Source organism: Mustela nigripes, chromosome 7 (genome assembly GCF_022355385.1).
Source record: "Mustela nigripes isolate SB6536 chromosome 7, MUSNIG.SB6536, whole genome shotgun sequence".
Classification (NCBI taxonomy): domain Eukaryota; kingdom Metazoa; phylum Chordata; class Mammalia; order Carnivora; family Mustelidae; genus Mustela; species Mustela nigripes.
Window position 1 is genome coordinate 90,283,460 of NC_081563.1, and position 23,710 is coordinate 90,307,169.

At 46.7% G+C, this 23,710-nt stretch overlaps 1 protein-coding gene across 8 annotated transcripts in view; it reads left to right on the plus strand.

Annotated features, from left to right (window-relative positions):
- The window catches only part of ENTPD6 (ectonucleoside triphosphate diphosphohydrolase 6), a 43,435-nt gene extending 35,355 nt beyond the window's left edge, over positions 1-8,080 (plus strand). For 6 of the 8 annotated variants that reach the window (XM_059406405.1, XM_059406403.1, XM_059406407.1 and 3 more), the window contains 5 exons: positions 1,122-1,223; positions 3,704-3,844; positions 5,508-5,564; positions 6,710-6,822; positions 6,935-8,080. In XM_059406405.1, coding sequence (XP_059262388.1) covers positions 1,122-1,223; positions 3,704-3,844; positions 5,508-5,564; positions 6,710-6,822; positions 6,935-7,033 — 512 coding nt within the window. In that variant the 3' untranslated portion in view covers positions 7,034-8,080. Of the gene's footprint in view, positions 1-1,121; positions 1,224-3,703; positions 3,845-5,507; positions 5,565-6,013; positions 6,122-6,709; positions 6,823-6,934 lie in introns of those variants that run through there. The other 2 variants (XM_059406406.1, XM_059406408.1) reach the window with 2 other exon arrangements.
- The last annotated feature ends 15,630 nt before the right edge of the window (positions 8,081-23,710 follow it).

Genomic DNA, 23,710 nt, shown 5'->3' on the forward strand with positions numbered 1-23,710 from the left:
AAACTGAGGGTTGCTGGGGGGAGGGGGGTTGGGAGAAGGGGGGTGGGGTTATGGACATTGGGGAGGGTATGTGCTTTGGTGAGTGCTGTGTAGTGTGTAAACCTGGTGATTCACAGACCTGTACCCCTGGGGATAAAAATATATGTTTATAAAAAATAAAAAATTTACAAAAAAAAAAAAAGAAAAGAAATTGGGAGGATAATATTCTCACCGCTTGCTTCAGCTAGATCCTGCAGGCAGAGATCCAGGAGCCTCACGTGGTAATAAGAATTCTTACCTGCTGCTGCACCTGTCAGAGGTCCCAGGCTCTCCCCTCTGCCATAGCCCTTGAATAGGCAATGTGCGGCCAGTGAAGTTTCTCCAGTCTAGCTCACCAACTATGGAAGATTTTTCTCCTGCCCTTCTAGTTCTTTTGGCTAGTCTATTAATTAAATTGACATAGGCAGATTAGTAGGAGAAAAGCAAGTTTACATATGTACCGGAGCCCCAGAAGAAAATGACGCCCAAGGACATGTTGGGCAATTGAAGCTGTGGGTCATCTGGAGCTAAGTAATGGGCTAGGGGCCCGGGGCTTTAAAGGAAGGTGGATGATTCACAGAACAAAAGAAGAACAGATATTTGGTCATTAGATGTTTGCCTTTCCATACAATGGTCATTTAGATAAAAATTTATCTCTAGTTTCACTTATTTGTGGAGCATAACAAAAAGCATCGAAGACAAGGGAAGTTAGAGAGGAGAAGGCAGTTGGGGTAAATTGGAAGGGGAGGTGAATCATGAGAGACTATGGACTCTGAAAAACAATCTGAGGGGTATGAAGTGGCGGGGTGGTGGGAGGTTGGGGTACCAGGTGGTGGGTATTATAGAGGGCACGGACTGCATGGAGCACTGGGTGTGGTGAAAAAATAATGAATACTGTTATGCTGAAAATAAATAAATTAATTTAAAAAAATTTATCTCTAGTAATACTTCTCCTTTTGGGCCAGACCCCCTACTTAAATTCTTTAAGGTAGTTAGGGGAGAAGTAAAAACCTCCCCTTCACTAGAATACAGACCTCCTCCCAGCAGAATCCACATCCCAGTCTCCCTGTGGTAATGTGCCTTTCTTCATCTGCTTATTTCAGCTGAGGATGGAAAGGAGTTGGTCAGCCCTTGTTTGTCTCCAGGTTTCACAGGAGAGTGGGAACATGCTGAAATAACATACAGAATTTCAGGACAGAAGGCAGGTAAGGTGGAGTGCTCATTTGTCATTGGTGTGTAAGGGTTAAGAATGACAGCCTGTCCTCTATCCCATACCTTCCAGATACCTCTGAGAACCAAAGAGGCTGTTGTTAGACGACCTCATTCACAGACAAGCCCATACTTGTCCAGGAAATGGAAGTAGCTCTGTGAACCGATAGGGTTGCAGGAGGCCCTTGCCAGAACACACTCGGAACTGCTGGCAAAGGGTCTCTCTGCACAACGCTCCCTTCTCTGTTGCCACATACTTTCTTTCAAAAGACTACATTTCCTAACAAGCCTCCAGTGAGGAAGGACCCGAGCATTCTGCCGCTCTAAGACAAATGGTCAAGTTGGGGCTATTGGCCCAGTAGCAACATGAGCTCATCTCTGAATTGAGGGAGAAACAGCTTCTCCTTAAGTGAAATCACCTGTCACCTCAGACTGCCTGGTGAGCATAGGATAGGCTGCTCCAAGCTGTGTAGCCCACCGCCTGTGACAGTAGGTGTGCTCTCCCACCAGCCTGGCCCCTCTCGCCCCATGTGGGTGGTCTTTGTTGCCCTGTGCTCCTTTAGTGGTGCTAATAGAAACATTGAAATACTGTTTTCAAGCTGGACACATTGGGCAAGAATTTTGTCTGCCTTTGGTGACAGAGCTATTTCTACCCACATTTCTGGCACCAAATGTGTGTGGGTTTTCCCCAAACTAGCCAATTCTCCATCCATGAATAATTCTATTCCCACTTTCCCTGGAGTTAATGCAGACCACAGAGGTTAAGGGCTCAGTCTCACCAAGGCTCCCCCTAGGCACCTTCCACTTCAAATGCAAATCGCAAGTCCTAGGCCTCCTGTATTTCTAACCAGCCAACTACAAATTGGGGGTTCCCACAACTCCCCACCAGATAATTTGCCAAAATAGCTCACAGAACTCAGGAAGGTACTTTACTTATTATCACTATTTTATTATAAAAGATACAACTCTGGAACAGCCAAACGGAAGAGATGCATAGAGCAAGGTGTTGGGGAAGGGGTGTGGAACCTCCACATGCTCTCTAGGAGCACTATTACCTAGCCCCTCCATGTGTTCACTACCCAGGAGGCTCATGGGACCCATCCTTTAGGGTTCTGGGAAGCTTCACTACACAGATGTTAACTAAATCACTGGCTGCTGGTTTACCTCAATGGCCAACCCCCTACCATCCCTGGAGGTTTGGGGGTGGGGCTGAAAGTTCCAACCTTCTAATCACATGGTTGGCTCCTCTGACAGCTAGCATCCATCCTGAAGCCACCTGGGACCCACCAACAAGTGTCCACTCATTCTCATAAACTCAGGTATACCTGAAAAAGAGGTTCATAGTGAATAATGGAAGAGGCTCATCTCATCCCCATCATGCAGGAAATTCCAAGGGTTTTGAAAGCTCTGTATTCAGAACCAGGAACAAAGACCAGATATTTGTTTCTTATTATCTGGTGACCATGGAGTTCACTCTGACTCAGCCAGCCACTCATGCACGTGATAGCATCAGGTCCTGCAGCAGCCCCTGGCACCCAGCTGATACTCCAGTGTGAGGAGTTATTAAAACACATGAGGAAGTAACTTGTAGGAAAAAACAGAGGAGGGCTGAAGAGAAGATTGCAGTTTTAAATATGATGGCCAGGGAAGGCTACATGGGTGGTATTTGAGCCAAAACATGAGCAGCTGGGGAATGGGCCACATGGATCTAAAGCAACACTTTTCCAGACCAGAGGAGCAGCGTGTGCATAGGCCCTGGAGTGGCTGCTGTGTTTAAGGAAAGGGGGAGGTTGTATGGCTGTCCTGATATGGGAGAGTGGAGAGAAATAAGGCCCAGCAGGCAAGGGCATGGGGAGAACTGGCTGGAGCTGCCTTGAGACTTTGGGCAGGTCTGCTGGTGGAGATGGGAAGCTGATTCCAGGGGTGGGTAGTGGGATACTGACATCTGTTTACCTCTGGGGCTCTCTGTTGTCCTTCTTCCAATCAGGGGTTCAATGATCTCAGCTATGTGATTGACAAGCTGTCTGTTAGGCCTCTGTTTTCTCATCTATGATGTAAGGAGGTTGCAGGCCACACCTCCAAAGTGACTGATGGGACAGAGTAAGAGTTTAGAGTTCAGCAAGGGCCAGCGGAAAATAAACGGTGTGAATCTGAACCCACTGGGCTAATGCCAGGACAGTAGATGTGTCCAGTTGGAGGCTGGTGTCCTCCAGGCTTGAGGGCCATGCTATCTCTAGCGACCTTCATACTTTGGGTTTCTCTCCCTTGATCTGAGCCTGCAGTGCTATGGCTCCTGTAAGGTTCCTGTTGGCATGGGTGGTGTTGATGAGCACCCAGACCCAGGTGCCATCCAGGCTTCTTTTCCTGCTTCACCCTCCAGGTCCAGGTCTCAAGTCATTGGGAAGGGCCTCAGGGGTTGTATGGCCCAGGCACTAAGCCCCCTAACCATTGTCTTTGTGCTTTTCTTTCGCCCCAGCGGTGAACCTCCATGAGCTGTGTGCCAGCAGAGTATCGGAAATCCTTCGAAACAAAGTGCACAGAACGGAAGAAGTGAAGGATATGGATTTTTATGCTTTTTCCTACTATTACGACCTTGCTGCAAATGTAGGCCTCATAGGTAAGGGTAGGGCTGAGGTGTAGGTTCTCTGGACAGAGGGCCCACAGCAAAGAGTAATCATGTTCTCAGTCACTCTCACAGTAACAGAAATAGAGGAGTGTCTTGTCATCCATATAGGAAGTAATAAGCTCCCATTTTATAAATAAATCAGGTCTTTGAGCCACTTAGTAAAGTTACATTGTCAGTGCAGGGACAGTTAATTGCTGTCAAGTTGTTCTGCTCTAAGGCAGAACTGACCTACCTATGTAACTGACCCTTAGTCGTTCCTGCCTGGCCCCAGGTTTCTGGTTGAGGGAGCCCTTTGTGACATGGTCACATGGCCATCTTTCCCATATAGCACCCAGGCTGGCATGGGGAGGGGTCAGCGCACTCCACAGACCACCCTTAGGAGCTTATAGGCATTGTGGTATCTCAAGGCTCACTGAGCCACCTACTGCTCGGACCCAGTGTGCAACGCATCTAGCCAGGAGTGGGTAGTCCAGGTAGAAGGTGACCTTGTCATGCCTTGCTTGGGCCTGGGTCTCTCTGGCACAGGGCAAGGTCCTTGGGGTGCCTCCCAGTAGCTGGTCCTATAGCTACTTGGTCTGTTGGGCCTGAGGGCCCCTGTGGGCTTCTCATAACTGGAGCAGCAGTTTGTTGATCTGTACTCTCCTGGCCGTGCCACTAGCTATGGACATCACAATGCTCAGGGTCTACTACATGCAGCGTATTGGGGGCTCCACCCTTTCATGCTGGCTCAAAAGGACCCTCCGCAGTATCACCTCATCAATTTGGGGCCCCTCGCCTTGCCTTTAGATTGCCCTTCCATTAAGGGACTGACACTATCCCAGAGTGACCTCAGGAGGCGCTGGGCTGTTCAGAAAGCTCTTCCAATTCCCTTTTGTGGTCACACATGGCTCTGAAAGAGCTGCTTGGGTCTGTTTTAAGAAATGGAATCCATCTTCAGTGATGATATTTGCTGACTGAGCAAATGTCCAGTCAAGGAAAAGTCAGCTCACTGAGAAGCTGCCTCATACAAAATGTAAATGTGTGGGACAGCTCGAGAACCCTCTATCAAATGTAGAGGTTTTCGGGTGCATTGAAGAAACAGTTGCTATTAGTAAGATTTGGGGGGACACAGTTTTCATGCCTACTTCCCTGGGAATGTCACAGAGGCCTAGGGCCACTCTCTTCTTGAGAGCCCTGTAAAGGCTCTGCCCATTTGATCTAAGACCTGACAAACCACTTCTTGGCTTTTTTTTATAGAACTTTTTTCCCCACATTCAGAAAATTGATACCCAGCGTACCGTTGCTGAACTCAAGGCCACAGCTCATGGAAACATGTCTGATTCTGTGCTTTTGTTTTTTTAACTTAAAATGAAGAGATTTCTCAGTCTGTGGGGCCCAGGGCCCCTGGTGACCTTCCTGTGAGGGACCCTCGAAGATCCGTGACTGCTAATCATCCCCTTGTGGTCTTGCACGGAACAGTTGCCCACCCCCAGCCACATCACCTAAGACACATGACCAGTGCATGTGGGGCTGCTGGCTGCTTATACCCAGACTTGTAGCCAGCCTGGACTCTCCACCCCATGTCATCCTCTCACGGGTGCCAGCCTCAGCGCCTTGGTGGCATCTCTGGTCCAGGGATGCTGGTGCAGACCAGGTGCTTGGTCTTGTCCAACAGATGCAGAAAAGGGTGGCAGCCTCGTCGTAGGAGACTTTGATATCGCGGCCAAGTATGGTGAGTAGCGGTTTCCCTGCCAGCTGAGAAGGGCCAGGTTGGGAGGCAGGAACCCTGCCCCACCATGTGGCAGGTGCAGCTTGGTACTTGTGAGGCAGTACTGGAAGTTCCAGGTTTGGTTCCTGATTCAGCCAGCCTAACGTGTTCAGAAGTATGAGAGTGTACTTGGGGGGTCACTGTCCTGTGGGCCTAGACCACGGGTCTGCCCCATCCTATGTGACCACGGCAGGGGGAGGGGGAGCCTCAGTGTCCTTCACTCTGAAAGTGGATAGTTCTAGTCCTAGGGTTGTTAGGAGTGGGCTTCCTGGATTTCACTTTTTCTGACATCTCTTCACTGTAGCTCAGGTGATTGTCACAGGGATTTCTCCTGAAAGTGTCCCAGCAAATTCACAATTGTCACAGCAGACCCAGCTTGTGGGGGTGAAGAGCTCTTCCTCTTGAATTTACAGGTGGCTGACCCCCTTCCTCTCCTTTGTCCATCATAATCCGGCCAGATGGGGTATGAAATGAAGGCTGGCTATAAATATTATGCTCTTCAGTGCTGTTCCCAATTACAGATCAAAAGAGTTAAACTTCATTTGTTTCTCTATAGAAAGTCCTTTCTCCCCCACTCCCCCCAAGTGGCTTTTTTTTTTAAGCTTTCTTATCACTTATGGTTTTATCCCATGGACACCTGGTATCCATGACTCTTCAACAGGAAAAGATTCTGAGCAGAATTTTGGGAAATCTGTTGGTGGGTTTGTTCATCGGCTTCAAGAATACACAAGAACACACAAGAATGTTTGTGTTTACATTCCCCAGAAAGCCCAGATTCACACCTGGAAAAGGTGTCCAGAGTCACAGGTCCAGGGCTCTGCCCTGTGAGACTATGGCCTTCAGCTCCTGATGCTAAAACATATAAGTCCTTCTTTGTCTTGGAGGCCAGGCCCAGTGGAGGCTGGTTCGCCTTGATATCCTACCTTTTGGTGTACTCTTGGTGAATCACCTTGCTATAGGCTGTAGTCTTGTCTAAACCAGTGAGGACCTGGGGCCAGCACAGAGCCTAGCATAGGGTGGGCACCTGGAGTGTGTAGAGCCAGTCTGCCCAAGCCCTGCCCCCCCCCCGCCCCCACCTGGAATCTGGGAAAGGGCTCTCTCACCCCCAGTGTGCCGGACGGCAGAGACCCGGCTGCAGGGCAACCCCTTTCTGTGCATGGACCTCACCTACATCAGCCTGCTGCTCCAAGAGTTTGGCTTCCCAGAGAACAAAATGCTGAAGGTAAGGACTGTCTCTAGATTACCCCTTTTGCCCTTTATGGCCAGAAGGGCTGGGGGTACTGCTTCCAGCCTCCCAACCATGCCCACTCTGCCCCTCCCTTTGTGTTTTCAAGCTGACTCGGAAAATCAACGATGTTGAGACCAGCTGGGCTCTGGGGGCCATTTTTCATTACATCGACTCCCTGAGCAGACAGAAGAGTCCAGCCTTGTAGCAGCCAAGCCACCCTGGCCAACCTCACAGAAGTGACTCCGTCTCCATGAGAACAGACCTTCATGAGAATAGACCTTTGTGGAACCCCTTGACATGTTGGGAGGAAGCTGCTACTCTCCCTTTGGACTTGCAGAGTTGCCCCTGGACAGGCAGAGGGCTGTAGTGTGACCCAGGCCCAGTGTCTCTTGCCTTGGCTCCAGGTAGACAGTGAACCAGATAGGGCAAGGGCACATGCCAAGGCCAGGGTGATGCAGCCACACCATCCCCGACCTGTCCCTCTCTGCAGGATGGAGTGGTTGTAACGTGTTTCTGTGATAAGAGTCTTGTTTTATCTCCCTTCCCCTGTCTGGTTCCTACCCCTATGCCCAGGACAGACCTTCACCTTCTCCCCAGAGACTTGGTGGGAGGTTGTACAGGCTCCCTGGCTGCTCTCAGGGAGGACTGGGTGACAACCACCATGCCCTCTGGGACAGGGGTTCTGTCAGACTTGAATGTTTTGCCTCCTCCTTGGATATGGATGTGTGAGGTGATCCAGAGGTCTGTTTTTTCAGGTTCTTGGATGGCTTGGAGCTGATAAGAGTTGACCCTGTGAATGGGAAGAGGGGCTGGGGGAAACACCTCTCATGTGCCCCAGCCCTACAGAGGAGGTCTGAATGTGAGCGTGAACTGCTTGCAATATTTATGGCTGTGCTGTGTGAGTGATGTCTCCATCGTGTGGGGCTGAGTATTTGTGTAACAACTGTGTTCTGAGCCCCAGTGGATGTATCGCTACCGTGAGCCATTTGCAGCTGAGCAGTATTGAAGACACATACCAGTCCCCTGTGGGTCAGGCAGGCTGCAGTCCCTAGAGCTTCCCTCTGGCTGTGCTGGGGTGCAGGGCCATGCCCATCCACAGGACACTGGGAGCTCCACAGGGCACTGGGCCAGACTCTACACTGGAGTGCAAGATCTGTGAGATCTGGTTCCCTGGATCACAGTCATTCCTGCGGTACCTGTAAGAATAAGCTAAACATTATGTGTTCCACTTAAAATAAAGGGTTTACAAGGGTTTCTGGCCTGGCGACTCCTCTCAGTGAGTGTGGGCAGTGTCCATCTACCCCAGCACTGGTGGGAAAGTCCCTGAGGTCCCTGTTTACTGTAGCTGGAACAAAGAACTGCCCAGGCTGGGTGACAGATGGCACATTAGGTCTCCTCAGTGTGCCTTTTGAGGAGACAACCACAAGACACATGGCAGCCACTCTCAGGCACTCCTGTGTCCCCGTGGTGGCAGGCTCTGTGGAGGCCCAGGCTGTTCCAGGGGAGCTGCTCATCTTCCCAACAGAACTCCCCTCCTCCCTGGGCCTGCGACCTGCAGCACCTGCTACATGATGTGTTCAATGTGAACCTGGCTCTAATCTGGGACAGCTAGAAAGGGGTCGCATGCCAGGAAAAGACTGGGCAGGAGCACAGGGTCTGGCCCCTTGACCACCCAGGGCCACAGCAGGACCATGATGGACATGACTGCCGAATGAGCCCATGAGTGGAGGGACTCATCGGGAAAAGGGTTCTGCAGAATGCTGCAGAAGGTTGGTTTAACTCCTCACCTCTAAAAGCCCTTTGTCCCCAGTCCCCACAGGCAGAGGCAGGGAGGAGTCCAAGCCTAAAACCTTCTTTGATGTTGAGGAAGTGCTGTGCCCACAGGACACAGCAGTTATCCCCTTTTCTGAGGGTCCTAATCTGGTGGTCTGATCATCACTGCCCCAATTCCAGAAGACTGGAGAGAAACAGCCCCCCCACCCTGGACAAAAACCACTGACAAAATAAGGCTAACCACCCTCTGCCCAGTGGTTTCCCCAAAATGTAAACCCTGGGGCAGAGGTGCAGAGGTGTACATGTGACATGAGCAGAAGAAAACAAAGCAGGAAAGGTGCTTCCCCTAAATAAAAAGCCACCTTTGGGCTACGAATCCTTCCCTTGACAAGGGCAGGAAAATTCAGCCTCCTACACCTCATCACCCCTGGCTGGGTCTCCCCAGCCTTTTCCTTCCATAATATCTAACAGTTTTAAATATTTAAAGAACTCCAGAGGCCAGGAATCAAATATGCATGAAGGTAAAAGTGAAAATTTATTTGGTCCATTTCTAGGTTAGTGATCTCACATCTGAAAAAATTGAAACAACTGGAAGTCTCCCAAAAGATCACCAAATAAGTCCTGGAATATTTTTAGGCCCAGAAAAGTATGCAAGTCATTTTGCTCTGTCTTTTGTGGTTATAAGGTAGGCCCTTTTTTTTTTTTTTTTTTTTTTTTTTTTTTTTAAGTAGCTATATAACACATATCCGAATGTATAAAGCATGCAAACTAGGGGTATGGTAAGGATGTCATCACCTCTGCTGTGCCCCACCTCACAGAAAACATGTGCATCTGTGTGCTCAGATCTTCCCGGCACACCGCATACACTACCTCCTGCCCACATGTCCTGCACCTTCCTGTTCTCAGAACAGCTGCATTATCAGTGCACGCTGAGTTGCCTCTGTCTTGCAGTGGTTAGTGGCAGTCCTACATCTGACAAGACGCCATGGCATCAGAGGGTTTCCAGTCCCACATCCCTGTGCATGAGCCTTTCTGACATTGCCAGATCCAAGGGCTGAAGTATTTTAAATTATGGCTGTGTTGTCAGTTTTCCCTTCAGTTCTACTAGCAGCTTCTGTGCCAGCTTCCTGAGCCCTCCTCACCAATAAAGCTACAGCCAACACTGTTAACTCTACCTTACTGGAGGGTAGAAAATAACTGGTAATTTTACTGGGCACTGACCTAATTTTTTTTTTTTTTATGATTTTGCTTATTTGGGGGTGCCTGGGTGGCTCAGTGGGTTAAAGCCTCTGCCTTTGGCTCAGGTCATGATCTCAGGGTCCTGGGATTGAGCCTCGCATCAGGCTCTCTGCTCATCGGGGAGCCTGCTTTCCCCCCTCTCTCTCTGCCTGCCTCTCTGCCTGGTAATGATCTCTGTCTGTCAAATAAATAAAAATCTTAAAAAAAAAAAAAAAAAAGAGATTTTGCTTATTTGTCAGAGAGAAGGGGGCAGAGAGAGAGAGAGAGAGGCAGGCAGAGGGAGAAGCAGGCTCCCCACTGCACAAGGAGCCTGATGTGGGACTCAGTCCCAGCACCCTAGGATCATGACTTGAACTGAAGGCAGATGTTTAACTGAGCCACCTATAATTCATCTTGTTTGTATGTCCAAGAGCATTTCCTTTTCAATGAAACATCCGTCTTTGTCCCATACCAATTTTTCTGAGAGACTGTGGTCATTCTCTTACTGGTTTTAGATTTTTATACATTAAGGAAATTAACCATTCTGATAGAAGTGTTGCAAATTTTTCCTCATTTTGTTACTACTTTTTTACTATATGGTGTTTTCTTCAATTCACAGTTTTACTATTTTTATTTATATTTTTATACAACTTTATTACAATGACTTCCAGGCTTCTACACTTAGTTGTAAAAGTCAACAAAACAGTGTTGTAGTGGGTTTTTTTTGTTTGTTTGTTTGTTTGTTTGTTTTTTGCCTTAAGAACTTCCAATGCATGCTTATGAACACCCTCAGGCATAGCAACTCATAGTTTCAAGGTAGATTTGATTTTTAGAACCATTTCAGGGTCACTGGAAGGCAAATGTGATATTCAAACTGGGATAATACCATTTTTTGGATAAAATCAAGTCTGAATATAAAGTCCTGAGGCTCTTTCATAAGTGTGCAGAATCCTAGCAGTGTCAGGAACAGTCTCCCCAGAAAGCCACACTGCACACGCAGCATAGTAAGGTTGTTTTCACGACTTGTTTGGAGAGCATGAAACATGAGGAATGACTGAAGCCCCTGGGACAGTCAGTTCATGCTCATGGAGGAAAAACCCCTGCCTCCTCTGCTGCCCACTCAGTCCTCTGTGCTCCATACCTCCTTCTGACACTAGTTATTCAGGGTCTACCCCAGGCGCAGCAGGGCTGTGACACCAACTGGGTGGCCTAACCCTGTCTACCTGCAGTTGGTGCAGACCACACAAGTACCCCCCCACACACACTTCAGGCTCTAGGCACAAACCCAGCTTGCCACCTGTGCTTCTGACCAGCTGGCTCTAAGTCCATGGTTTCCATGACCGCTTTCTCAGATTCCATAGTTGCTAAAGAGGCTCACAGAATTCAAAAGAATTCTGATTCACTATTGTTGATTCACTACAGAGGATGCAAATGAACAGTTTGGTGGAAGAGACACAGGGCAGGACATGGAGGCAGGAGTCTGGAGCTTCCATGTCCTCTTTGGGCATGCCACCCTCCTAGCACCTATATGTGTTAATTAAACCAGTATCGGGGAGGCTGGCAGGCCCTGCCCTGCTGGAAGATCATGCAACTAGTAATCTCAGGGTTGTAAATTCCAGCCCCCCATTGGGTGTAGGGGTTACTTAAAATCTTAGAACAAAAACCAGAAGCTCTCTAAACCCCTACTTGGGATTTCTATAGAGGTTTTATTATGTGGGCTTGATTAAATAATTGGCTTTGGTGATAAGGCCAATCTCCATCCCTTCTTCCCTCCAGAAGTCAGGGAGGGATAGGAGAGGCTGAAAATCCCATCCTGTTTTTTGTTGTTGTTGTTGTTAAGATATATTTATTTATTTTAGAGAGAGAGTGTGTATGGTATGAGAGAGGCAGAGGGAGAGAATCTACAAGCAGACTCCCCACTGAGCATGGAGTTGGACACTAGGTTTGATCTCACAATCCATGAGATCGTGATCTGAGCTGAAACCAAGAGTTGGACACTCAGCTGACTGAGACACCCAGGCGCCCCTGAAAGTGCCAACCTTCTGATTACATGGTTTCTTCCCCTTCACAAATGTCCCCCACACTTTGTTCCCCAGGGGCTCTCCATAAATCACCTCATTAACATAAATTCAGATATGGTTGAATGAGCTGTGTTGAATGGACCCTGGGACAAAAGACCCAAGTACGCAAGTATTCTAACAAAGATGCTCCCATTACTCTTAATGCTTAACCCCAAGGGTTTGGGGAGCTGTGAGCTAGGAGCAGGAATGAAGGCCAAATCTGTTTCCTGTTACAAATCACGTGTGCAGTCCTGGGAAGAGAGGCTTTAGGGTGGATGGGACCCTGACAGCATCTTCATTACTATGAGGATTGTGAGACCCTGGCCTTGCCTGTGTTGCTGCAGGGGCCAGAGCTCAGACACGTGGGCACAAGTTACAGGGAACTGTTTTCAGATTTCTGTCTAACAAGGAAAGATGTCCTAAAAGACAGGGTCTCAGCCATGTGCATCGCTGCCCTGTCAGCACACAAGGGTACTCAGAAAGGGATTCCTGCCCAGATAAGAGGTCGGAATCCGGCACCAGTAAGGCCTCTTCATACCCAAGATCTTTGGATTCGCCTAGAAAATGATCTTGAACATCATGACCAGGTAAGCGTACTTGCATGTAATGTCCCTGAATTTGAATTGAAATGACAGTGGCCTTTATTGTGGAGTGCTTATTGTGCGTCAGGTATGAGTGATTGCATCGTTGTGGCACCCATGAACAGGTACTGATCAGGGGACCCCAAGGAGCTCAAGGTTAGTGAGGAGTGAATGGCGCCACTCAGACCCAGATCTGGAGACTTCCAAACCAGTGTGCCATATTGCATGCAAAGTGAAAGGTGCTAAAAGAGGAATTCTTCCTCCTCACATCAGGCCTTACACAAAGCTGTTTATCAAAAGCAGATCTCCCTGCTAAAGAATAAATTATCACGGTAATAATTTGTTTTGTAATATTTAGAAACGTAGTTATACAGTCAAAAGAAATTAAAACTAACTGGGCCTAAGTGTCCCTTTATCATTTTGACAGCCTGACAGCCCACTTTTCTGTGTTATTGATTGGTGGATAAAGGTTTCTGCCTAAGAGCTTAAGTGCAGCTCTGTAAATCTGCATGTCGGTCTCCGGATTTACATAGTGCAGAGCAGATATCCCCCTATATGGCATCCTGCCTTGAGAAGCTGCTCAAGGTCAGAAGAGCGCCAGAGTCACGTTTATGGTGTGGAACACAGGGCAGTGGGATAGCTCCAAACAGCTTCCAAGGTGTGAGGTGCTGAAAAAAGCAGCCTCGTGGTTTCCCAGATCCATCTGGAGGTCAGCTAAGGATCAGGTGGTTTTGCAAATAAAAATGCCAAAGTTTAGAAGGCCACAGGGCTTGTCCTAAAGCAACAAGGAGAAGTGGGAATGTAAACCAGGGTTTTCAGCTTGCTGGGGATGAAGAGGTTTTGAGGACTCTCCATACACTGGAACATTATTTGCCAGTAAAAGTGAGTGAAGTACTGACATCTGCTGCATCATGGATGAAACTTGAAAACATTAGACTAGTCAGTGAAAGAAGCCAGATACAGAGATCTCATGTTACATGATTCTGTATACAATGTCCAGAACAGGCAACCTGATAGTACAGCAAGCAGTTTAGTGGTTGCCTGGAGCTGGGGTGAGGGGGAGAGAATCGGAAGTAGCTGCTGAGTGGTCTGGATACAGGATTTGGGGGAGGTGATAGGAAGGTTCTAAACGATTATCTGGATGGGTGTGCACGTCTGCAGATATACCAAAGACCACTGAATCATGCACTTTAAATGGGTGACTGTGGTGTATAAATTATATCTTAACATAGCACTTTAAGAAATGAGGACTGAAAAAAAAAAAAAGAAATGAGGACTGGAGGGGCAACTGGGTGGCTCAGTCAGTTGAGCATCCAACTCAAAATTTTCAGGTCATGGTCTCAGGGTTGTGAGATCAAGCCCTGTATAGGGCTCCATGCTGGGTGTATAATCCTGCTTGGGTTTCTCTCTTTCCCTCTCTTTCGCTCTACCCTTCCACAGCTAACTCTCCCCTTCTCTAAAAAATAAATAAACAATAAAAATAAATTAAAAATGGGGATGGGAACTCCAAAAGGGCAAAAACCTAAAAGAGCAGGTTTCCCCGAAGTGGGTATAACTGACAGGTAATATTATGTGAGTTTCTGGTGTGCAACATAATGGTGTCATAGTTGTACACACTGCAAAATGATCACACGAAATCTGGTTATGATCTATCACCATACATAGCTAGAATTTTTTAAACATTTTTTTCTTGTGATGAGAATTTTTAAGATTTATTCTCAGCGACTTTCAAATAAACAGTACAGTATTATTAACTATAGTCACCATGCTGTATATGACATCTCTGGGATCTGATTATTTTGTAATTTTTTGACCATCCTCTTCCATTTTGCCCACACCATGGCCCCTGCCTCTGACAACCGCATATCCATTTTCTGTATCTGTGGGCTTGGGCTTCTTTTTTTGTTTGTTTCTGGTTTTTTTGTTGTTGTTTGTTTTTAGATTCTACATATAAGTGAGATCATACAGTATTTGTCTTTCTTTGTCTTACTTCTTTGTCTTACTTGTCTTTCTTTGTCTTACTTGTCTTTGTCTTACTTGGCATAATGCCCTCAAGGTCCATCCACATTGTCACAGTGGCAAGAGTCCATGCTTTTATGGGTGAATAATATTCCATTAGAAGATACACACAGACACATACACCACACACACCACATCTTCTTTATCCATTCATCCATTGATGAACACTTAGTTCGTTGCCATCTCTTGTCTATTGTAAACAATGCAGTGAATATGGGGGTGTATATATCTTTTTGAGATAATGTTGCTGTTTTATTCAGTAAATAAAGTAGAATTGCTGGATCATCTGGTAGTTTTATTTTTTTAACTTTTTAAGGAACCTCCACACTGTTTTCCACACTAGCTGTACCAGTTTGTATTCCTACCTACAGTGCACAAGGGTTCTTTTTTCTCCACATTCTCTCCTAAACTCACTATTTCTTCTCTTTTTGACAATAGCCATTCTGACAGGTGTGAGGTGATATCTCATTGTGGTTTTGATTTGCATTTTCCTGATGATGAGTGATGTTGAGCACCTTTTAATGTGTCTGTTGGCCATCTGGATGTCTTTGGGAAGGAGACAGTTCAGATCCTCTACGCATCTTTTAATTGGATTATTTCTTTTTTGCTATTGAGTTGCAGGATTTCTTTATATATTTTGGATATTAACCCCTTATCAGATATGATTCACAAATACTTTCTTTCATTCAGTAGGTTGCCTTTTTGTGTTGTTGATGATTCCCTTTGCTGTGCAAAAGCTTTTGGAAAACCTGTACACAGAAAATTATAAGACATTTGTGAAAGAAATAGAAGAAAACACAAATAAATGGAAAGGTATTCTATGTTTATGGGTCAAAATAATTAATATTGTTAAAATGTCCATACATCCAAATCAATGTACAGATTCAATGCAATACCTATCAAAATTCCTCACAGAAAAAAACAATCCTCATTAGTATGGAAACACTTAAGATCCCCAAAAATCAACGTAATCTTGGGAAAGAAGAACAAAGTTTAAGTACAAAGCCCTGATTTCAAACTACTACAAAGCTGTAATAATCAAAACAGTGTGGTGATGTGGTTTGAAGTGGTGGGGTTCAGAGTGAATGGCCAAAAAAAAATTCTTAAGACATCTTCAGTGCAAAAAGTTGGTTTTATTAAAGCACAAGAACGGGACCCCTGAGCAGGAAGGACTGCTCTGGGGTCATGAGGAGTGGCTGATTATATACTTTAAAGCTGGGAAGAGGTTAGGGATAGCACAAGCCTCCAAGGTATTTTGGAAACAAGGTTTCCAGGATCCTGAGGGGGCTAGTTATTGTTAGCAAAAAGTCATTTATTATTGTTTAGTAAACCCTCAGTCTTGAGACCCTTCAGATGGTATCAGTGGGCCATATGCTTGGAGAAGATGGTTGCTAACATGTATCTTGGTGGGGGTGTTTAGAGATAAAGGAAGTTTCCAAAGGAATGTATATGTTAAAGTAGATTTATAGGATCCTGGGTGGGGGGCAGGGAGTCAAGCTAAGATTGCATTTTCTTTTAACATGAACATCAAAGCAGCTGAGCTCCCAGAGGAAGGTCACTGTACCTGTTTCCAGGATTTGTCAATGGGCTGTGAATAGGAAGGAAATTTAATTCATTCTTTTGCCTCTGTTTCACACATGATATGGTACTGACACAAAAACAGACACAAAGATCAATGGAACAGGATAGAGAGCCCAGAAATAAACCCACAATTATATGGTCAATTAATCTATGACAAAGGAAACAAGAGTATACAGTGGAGAAAGGACAGTCTCTTCAATATATGCTACTGGGGTAACTGGACAGCCACACACAAAAGAATGAAAGTAGATCATTTTCTTTCACCATACACAAAAATTAACTCAAAAAACCCGAGACCATACAACTCCCAGGAGAAAATTAGGTGGTCAGCTCCTTGGCATCAGCCTTAGCCATGATCTTATGGACTTGATTCCAAAAGCAAAGGCAACAAAAGCAAAGTAAACAAGTGGGGGCTACATCAAACTCAAAGCCATTTGCTGAACAAAGGGAATCAAAATGGAAAGGCAACCCTGAGACTTTTTCCAGTCTCATGGACACCCCTTGAACCTGTGAGTTAAGAGAAAATCCCATCCCTGGGGTGAGTTCAGGTCTGCTCCTTCCTGTTGAACCCCTGGGTCCTATAAGTTCTGAGCTCCTGGGGAAGGGCTCTCTATTGCCTACTGAATAATGAAAGGTTGAAAGAAAACAGGAGAATTGGAAACCCCTGAGAATAGGGACACGGACTTTCCCTTCCCACCCTCCAGATTTCCTAGTGGAGCTAATAATCCTCCTGTTTACTCAGTGGGAGTGCCTGGCCAGGACTCCACCCAAGGCAAACACATTTAACACATTAGGTTAAACTGTCAGCAAGGCAAGTAGGTTTTCTTTCAAGAAGGCTTCCCTCACTTCCATCTTGCATGGAGCCTTCACAGTTGGCTCAGAGCTTCATCGGGAATTCCTCTGCAGAAAATGAATCTTGAAGGAATTTGGTACTGCTTCCTACAGGCCTGGATTTGTTTTGCAAAAGGCTGCCTGTGTTTGGAACTGAAGATTGTTTTAGCTTTTACTTCTAGTGAATTTTTTTAAGACTATTTTTGCTTAGGTATTTTCATATAGAAGGGTGTACAGATCTTAACTATACAGTTCAAACGGTTTTGGCAAATACACAAGGCACATACCCCTATTCTATTGGCCCAGAAAGTCCCGAGACAGTCCCCTCACCCTTGGCCCCTGGTAACTACAGTTCTGATTTCCATCACAGCACCATACTTTTGCCAGTTCTGGAATTTCATATGAATGGAATCCTACAGTATGTGCTCTTTTGTATGTCTGGCTTTCGGCTCAGCATGTGTGTGGGTGAGTGTGGGTGAGGTATCAACATGCGGGTCAGCAGTTTATTCATTTTTATTGTTGAGTAGGAGTCCATTATTTCCATATACTCCACCTGTTTCCTCCTCTTCCTGTTGACAGTCACCTGTGCTGTTTCCCGTTTAGGGCTTTAATGATAAGACTTCTGTGAACATTTTTGCACAAGTTGGTTTGTGGACATGTTTTTATTTCTTCTGAATGAATACAAGCATACTTCATTTTATTGTGCAAAGCAAACATTATTGCACTTCACAGGTAATATTTTTTGTTTTTGTTTTGTTTTTTACAAATTGAAGGGTTGTGATAACCCTGCATTGAACAAATCTGTTGGTCCCATTTTTCCAGCAGCATTTGCTCACTCTGTGTCTCTATATCACATTTTGGTAATTCTTGAAATAATTCAGACTTTTTCATTATTATCAAATTTGTTAGGGTGCTCTGTGATCAGTGATTCTGAGTCACTGACAACTCCAATAATGGCTCTGATTTTTTAATTAAGATACATGCTTTTTTTAGACATAATACTTATAGACTATAGTATAAGCATAACTTTTTTATTTAAGATTTTATTTATTTATTGGAGAGAGAGAGAGACAGCAAAAGAGGAAACACACGCAGGAGGAGTGAAAGGGAGAAGCAGGCTTCCTGCTGAGCAAGGAGCCCGGTGTAGGGCTCGATCCCAGGACTTTGGGATCATGATGTAAGCTAAAGGCAGATGCTTAATGACTGAGCAGCCCCAGATCCCTAAGCATAACTTTTTTTTTTTTTTTTTAAGATTTATTTATTTGAGGGAGGGAGCATCCATAAGCGGGAAGGGCAGAGGGAGAAGGAGAATCTCAAGCAGACTCTGCAATGAGCCCAGAGCCCAACGCAGGGCTCAATCTCACAACTGTGAGATCATGACCTGAGCGGAAACCAAGAGTTGGACGCTTAACTGATTGCACCGCCCAGGCGCCCCTGTGAGCATAACTTTTTTTTTTTTTTTTTAAGATTTCATTTGTTTATTTGAGAGCACGAGCAGGAGGAGGGGCAGAGGGAGAAGCAGACTCCCCACTGTACAGGGAGCCCCATGTGGGCCTCAGTCCCAGGATAGCCCCCAGGATCATGATTTGAGCTGAAGGCAGATGCTTAACAACTGTTGGAGCCACCTAGGTGTCCAAGCATAACTTTTATATGCATTTTATTTGCACTGGGAAACCAAACAATTCATTTGATTTATCTTATTGCAGTATTCGCTTTATTGTGGTCTGGAACCAAACCTACAGTATCTTTGAGGTATGCCTGAACCTACAAGTGGAATGGTTGGGTCATATGGTAAGTGCATGTTTAACTGTAAGAACCTGCCAAACCATTTTCCAATGTGAATTACGATTTACACTCCCATTAGCAGTGCTTCACATCCACACCCACACTCGGTACTTTCACCAGTCATTTTAATGCTAAACATTCTAGCCGGTGAGTTCTGGTACCCCACTGTGGTTTGACCATTCATTTCCTTGATGTGATATGAATTTTAAAGAAGCCTCAAAGGTGCCTGGTTGGCTCAGTTGGTTAAGCAACTTCCTTCAGCTCAGGTCATGACATCGGAGTCTGGGGATCAGGTGCCTCACGCTCCCAGCCTCAGGAGTCTGCTCCCCTCTCATGCTCTCTCTCAAGTGAATAAATAAAAATCTTTAAAAAAAAAAAAAAAAAAGAAAGAAGGTTCAAGAGTCCTGCTGGGGCCAGCTGCCTCTTCCACCCCCAATCCACCTTGGCTGCCATGCTGCACGCAGATCCACTGGGAACTACTTTATTCAGTGTCCACTTGTGGAGCCCACACGTGTGAGGCAGTGCTGGGGACACACTCCAGGTTGGGGGCAGCAACCTCTTTCTGTTAAGGGCAGATAGTAAATACTTCAGGGTCTGCAGCCATGTGGCCTCTGTCCCGTTTGCTCAGCTCTGCTGTGGAAGTGTGAAAGCAGCCTTAGACTGAATGTGAAAGAATGGCTGCAGCTGTGTTCCGGCCAAACTTAATTTACAGATGCTGAAATTTGAATTTCATGTCATGTCCATATATCGAGAATTAGAATTCTTTTGAGTTTTTGGTTATTTTTGTCATTTAAAAACATAAAATGTATTCCTAGCTTGAGGGCCATGTAAGGGCTGAGGACCTGCCCTAGGTTAAGCAGAAGTGGCCGGTTCAGGTGCAACCCTAAGCCAGGCAGGAGCTTCACCGAGGGCCCAATACCCATCAGGGAAAGTGGCGACATCCAACTCCTCCAGGAAGGGACTCCATGAGATCAAGGGGCTGGGTGCCTCCCACTCAGGGAAGGGCTGAAAGAGGCAGTGGTACAAGAACCAAAAGGGGAAGGTTCCTCACAGACCCTCACAGCAACACAGGCAGTCCTGTGCTCCATAGTTCTGGGGCTCCTCCCCACCCTCACCTCGGTTCTGACACTCCCGCTCCTGCCTGGTTCCTTTGGAATCAGATACGTCAGAATGCCCACCCACTGTAGTCAGGTGCCCCCCATCCCCTTCCTGCACATCAGATCCCCCTCTGGGCCAGTCCCACGCCTGCCCAGAGCCCTGCCAGGGAGTGGCTGAGACTGGCTTAGAAGTCTTGCCCAGTTGGGGTTGTGGTTTATAAGAGCAGTGTTGGGCTCAACCTTCCCCTGAAGGAGTGTTCAATTCTGCAGCCTGTGTAAGGACAGTTCTAGGGAGTGTCCGAGAGGAAAGGGAACACATTAGGAAACTACAACAGGAATCCCAGCAGGAGGACTAAAGAGCAGCCGAGGATGGGTGAAAGGAGTCTAGACCCGCAGAGAACAAAGTGGCTAGAGGCCCCAGATTTCTTGGAGGACCTCAGTTCCTGAGACAGCCCTTGGGAGCTTGGGGGAGAAGATGCCCATGGCCCTTTGTGGTGTTGGCACCTGATCTAGAAGTAGGCAGAAAGCCACTGGCCTAAAAAAGTATCTGGAGCCCCGTTGGTCCGTTGGTTGTGGTGGGAGGAAACAGGATAAGCTGGGGAGGAAGATGGTGGAAGGCCAGGGACTGCACAGTATGAAACCCCAGGCCCTGCCCCCAGTCTGTGGTGTTCACCATGTCCACAGATGCTCTCCACATGGGACTGGCTCCTAGTGTGCACAAGGTGAACTTTTGCACTTATTCATGCCATACTGCGATAGTTTTCCCAGACCCCACAGACTCACGTCATCCCCAGTGGTATCCACCCCTCAAACTCAATCACCAATCTTAAGGCTGATGTCCTAGAGAATTGTCTGTCCTAGAACATCATGTAAATGGAATCTTACTGGATGTGCTCTAGTGCCAATGCTCTCACCCAGCATCATTCGCCCTCGTTCCTGGCTGGAGTTGATCATTCTCGCCACTGTAGACTATTCAGCTGTAGGAATATGCTGCAATATATTTATCCAGTGTTAATGGATATTTGCATGGTTTCCAGTTTGAACTGTTTTGATTAGGGCTGTTACAAACATTTTTGTGCATGCCTTTGGGGTAGGCATATGTATTCATTTTTTTTTTAAGATTTTATTTATCTGACAGAGATACAGAGCACAAATAGGCAGAGAGGCAGGCAGATGGAGAGGGAGAAGCAGGATCCCTGACAAGCAGGGAGCCCAATGCAGTGCTCGATCTCAGGACCCTGGGATCATGACCTGAGCGGAAGGCAGCTGTTCAACCCAACCGAGCCACCCACGCACCCCATTACTGTTGGGTATTTTCTTTGGACTAAAATAGCTTGTTCCAAGGCAGGTGTTTGTTTAACTTTCAGGAAAACTACCAGGACACCTAGCAGGCTCAGTTGGAAGAGTACTGTGACTCTCGATCTTGGGGTCATGAGTTCGAGCCCCACGTTGGGTGTAGAGATTACATAAATAAATAAACTTAAACAAAAGGAATACTACCAGTTTTTCAATGTATCAACCTGTAAGTGTTCTTACTGATACAGAAACTGCAGAGGCCAAGATGAGATCAGGGTCAGTGGGAGCAGGGCTGAGCCAGGGACTCAGCCTTGCGGAATACCAGCAGTGATGTTAATGGGTGTGGACCTGAGTTGCTGGTAAGAGTAAGCAAGGAGTCGGTCCTCAAGTCCAGGGTCTGCAGGCAGGAACTAGGTAACCCTGGCTTTGGGTAGGAGGAGGAGCAAGAGGAGAGGGGTGCTGAGACATTGTCATGGCATGGAGGGAAGGACAGATACCAGCAGGAGTGTGGACCACAGGTCCAGACCTCATCCTCAGCTCTGCACATTGAAAAATTCAGCTAATTCATTCATCCAGGGGTCAGGAGATTGCAGGAAATCGTCATATAGCAAGCTGTAGGAGATGCCAATTAAGAAACAATTTGATGGGCATGCCTGGGTGGCTCAGTCAGTTAGGTGTCTGACTCTTGATTTCAGCTCAGGTCTTGATCTCAGGATCGTGAGTTCAAACCCTGTTTTGGAAGAAAAAAAAAAAAAGAAGAAAGAAAACAATTTGATGTATTTATGGTGTGGCATACACCCATCCTCCAAAAGGCACTGGTTGTCCCTAACAGCCCCAGGTAAGCTCACTCAGAGTCACAGCACAGTCTGGAAATTCCAAGTCAGCAGAGATAGGTAGATGTAATGGAGGGACACTTCCATCCAGCCCAGCCACCTTGAGGAACTGCTCTTCCTCCCTCCCTGCAGAGGACAGTGGCAGGGAGTGTGGGAAATCATGATTTCTTCAAAACACCTTTCTACTAATTTCTATAATTAAAAACTCTGAGCTGTGATTATCCCATAAGGCCTCAGCTCCTAAGGTGTGCTCCCAGAATATGGGGGCTTGTTTGAAATGCAGACTGCAGCCACACTCCATACCTGCCAAATCAGAACCTGCCTCCCCCTCCATTTTTTTAAAAGTGAGCTCCATGCTAAGCATGGAGCCCCGTGCAAGGCTTGAACTTACAACCCTGAGATCAAGACCTGAGCTGGTATTAAGAGTCAGATGCTTAACTGACTGAGCCACCCAGGTGCCCCCAGCACCTGCCTTCTGACACTCTTGTGTACCTCCCAGGAAGCAGGGGCCAGGGGTCTGCTATAACTGTTACTCAGGTGAAGTGGGCCTCCTGGGGGCACCTGACAATGAGTCCACTGGACTCAAGGAGGCTTAAGGAATGAATAATGGAGCCCTTTTTACACAGCTCCTCCCACAGAAAGCATCCTAAAATTCCCCTTGGGCTGGACCCCGGTCTCCTTCCAGCCCCTTCTTTGTGTCTTCTGTGGGTGTGGAGCAGATGTACAGCCTGAGCTGTGCACAGCAGGTGTCAGGAGTGCCAGAGACTTTGGGAAGCTCCTGTGCCAGGGGAGCAGGTGACACAGACCAGGCGCCTCCTCGTGCAGCCTAAGGAGCACAGGCCCAGCTCAGCTGCACCTCTAGTCCAACTCCCCACCCTCCCCCTGGGCTGTGCATGGATTCACAAAGACACTTGTTTTCCAGGGTGACTTCCACAGGTAGCTGTTATCCCTCATTTTACATTAATTCAGGCTGTGCTGAGCCAGACTTCCTCACTGTGAGCTTAAATATTCTCTGCAGAGACAGGCTGTGCAAAAACCAGGCCTGCCTGTGTACTAGAACCTTCCTCTCCTTGCATTCCCAGGAGGTCTGTGCTAAGGGACAGGAGTGATACTGAGGACCCTGAACCTCTAAAGGCTGATTTCTTCCTGGGGGTCTGACCTTGAATGAGCAGGAGTTGTGGGGTGCAGGTGTGCATGTCAGACTCTCCTCACGCCTGGCCCTTCTACCCTGGCCCCATGGGTGAACTGCTGTCCCCCAGCTTACTCCGGTACAGCAGGAAGCCCATCCAGTATTCAATTCCAGGCTAATCTTAAAACTGCAAGGGCTTGTCCAGTTCAAGCCTATCAACATTGGGGAATGTTTCTGGCTTGGAGGACACCAGGGCAATGGCCCTGGAGTGTAACCAACTTCCTGTCATTAGCATGTTCACCACCCTGTCCCTTGCCAGCCCCTGTCTGTGCCACGTTTCCAGTGGAGAGGGTCCTTTGGGTAAGGAGGACCTCCTAAACTGACTCTTGCTGGCTTTAGACCCTACCTCACAATCACTTAAGAAGTAGCAGAACTTAGGACCAGACAGCTACATGCAAAAGAATGAAATTCTTTTTTTATACCACACACAAAACTAAATTTAAAATGGATTTAAAAAAATAATAATAAAATGGATTAAAGACCCTGGCACCTGGGTGGCTCAGTTAGTTGAACATTCTTTTTTTTTTTTTTTTTTTTTTAAGATTTTATTACTTATCTGAGAGAGACAGAGAGAGCACAAGAAGTATGGGGAGCTGCAGAGACAGAAGGATAAGTAGAC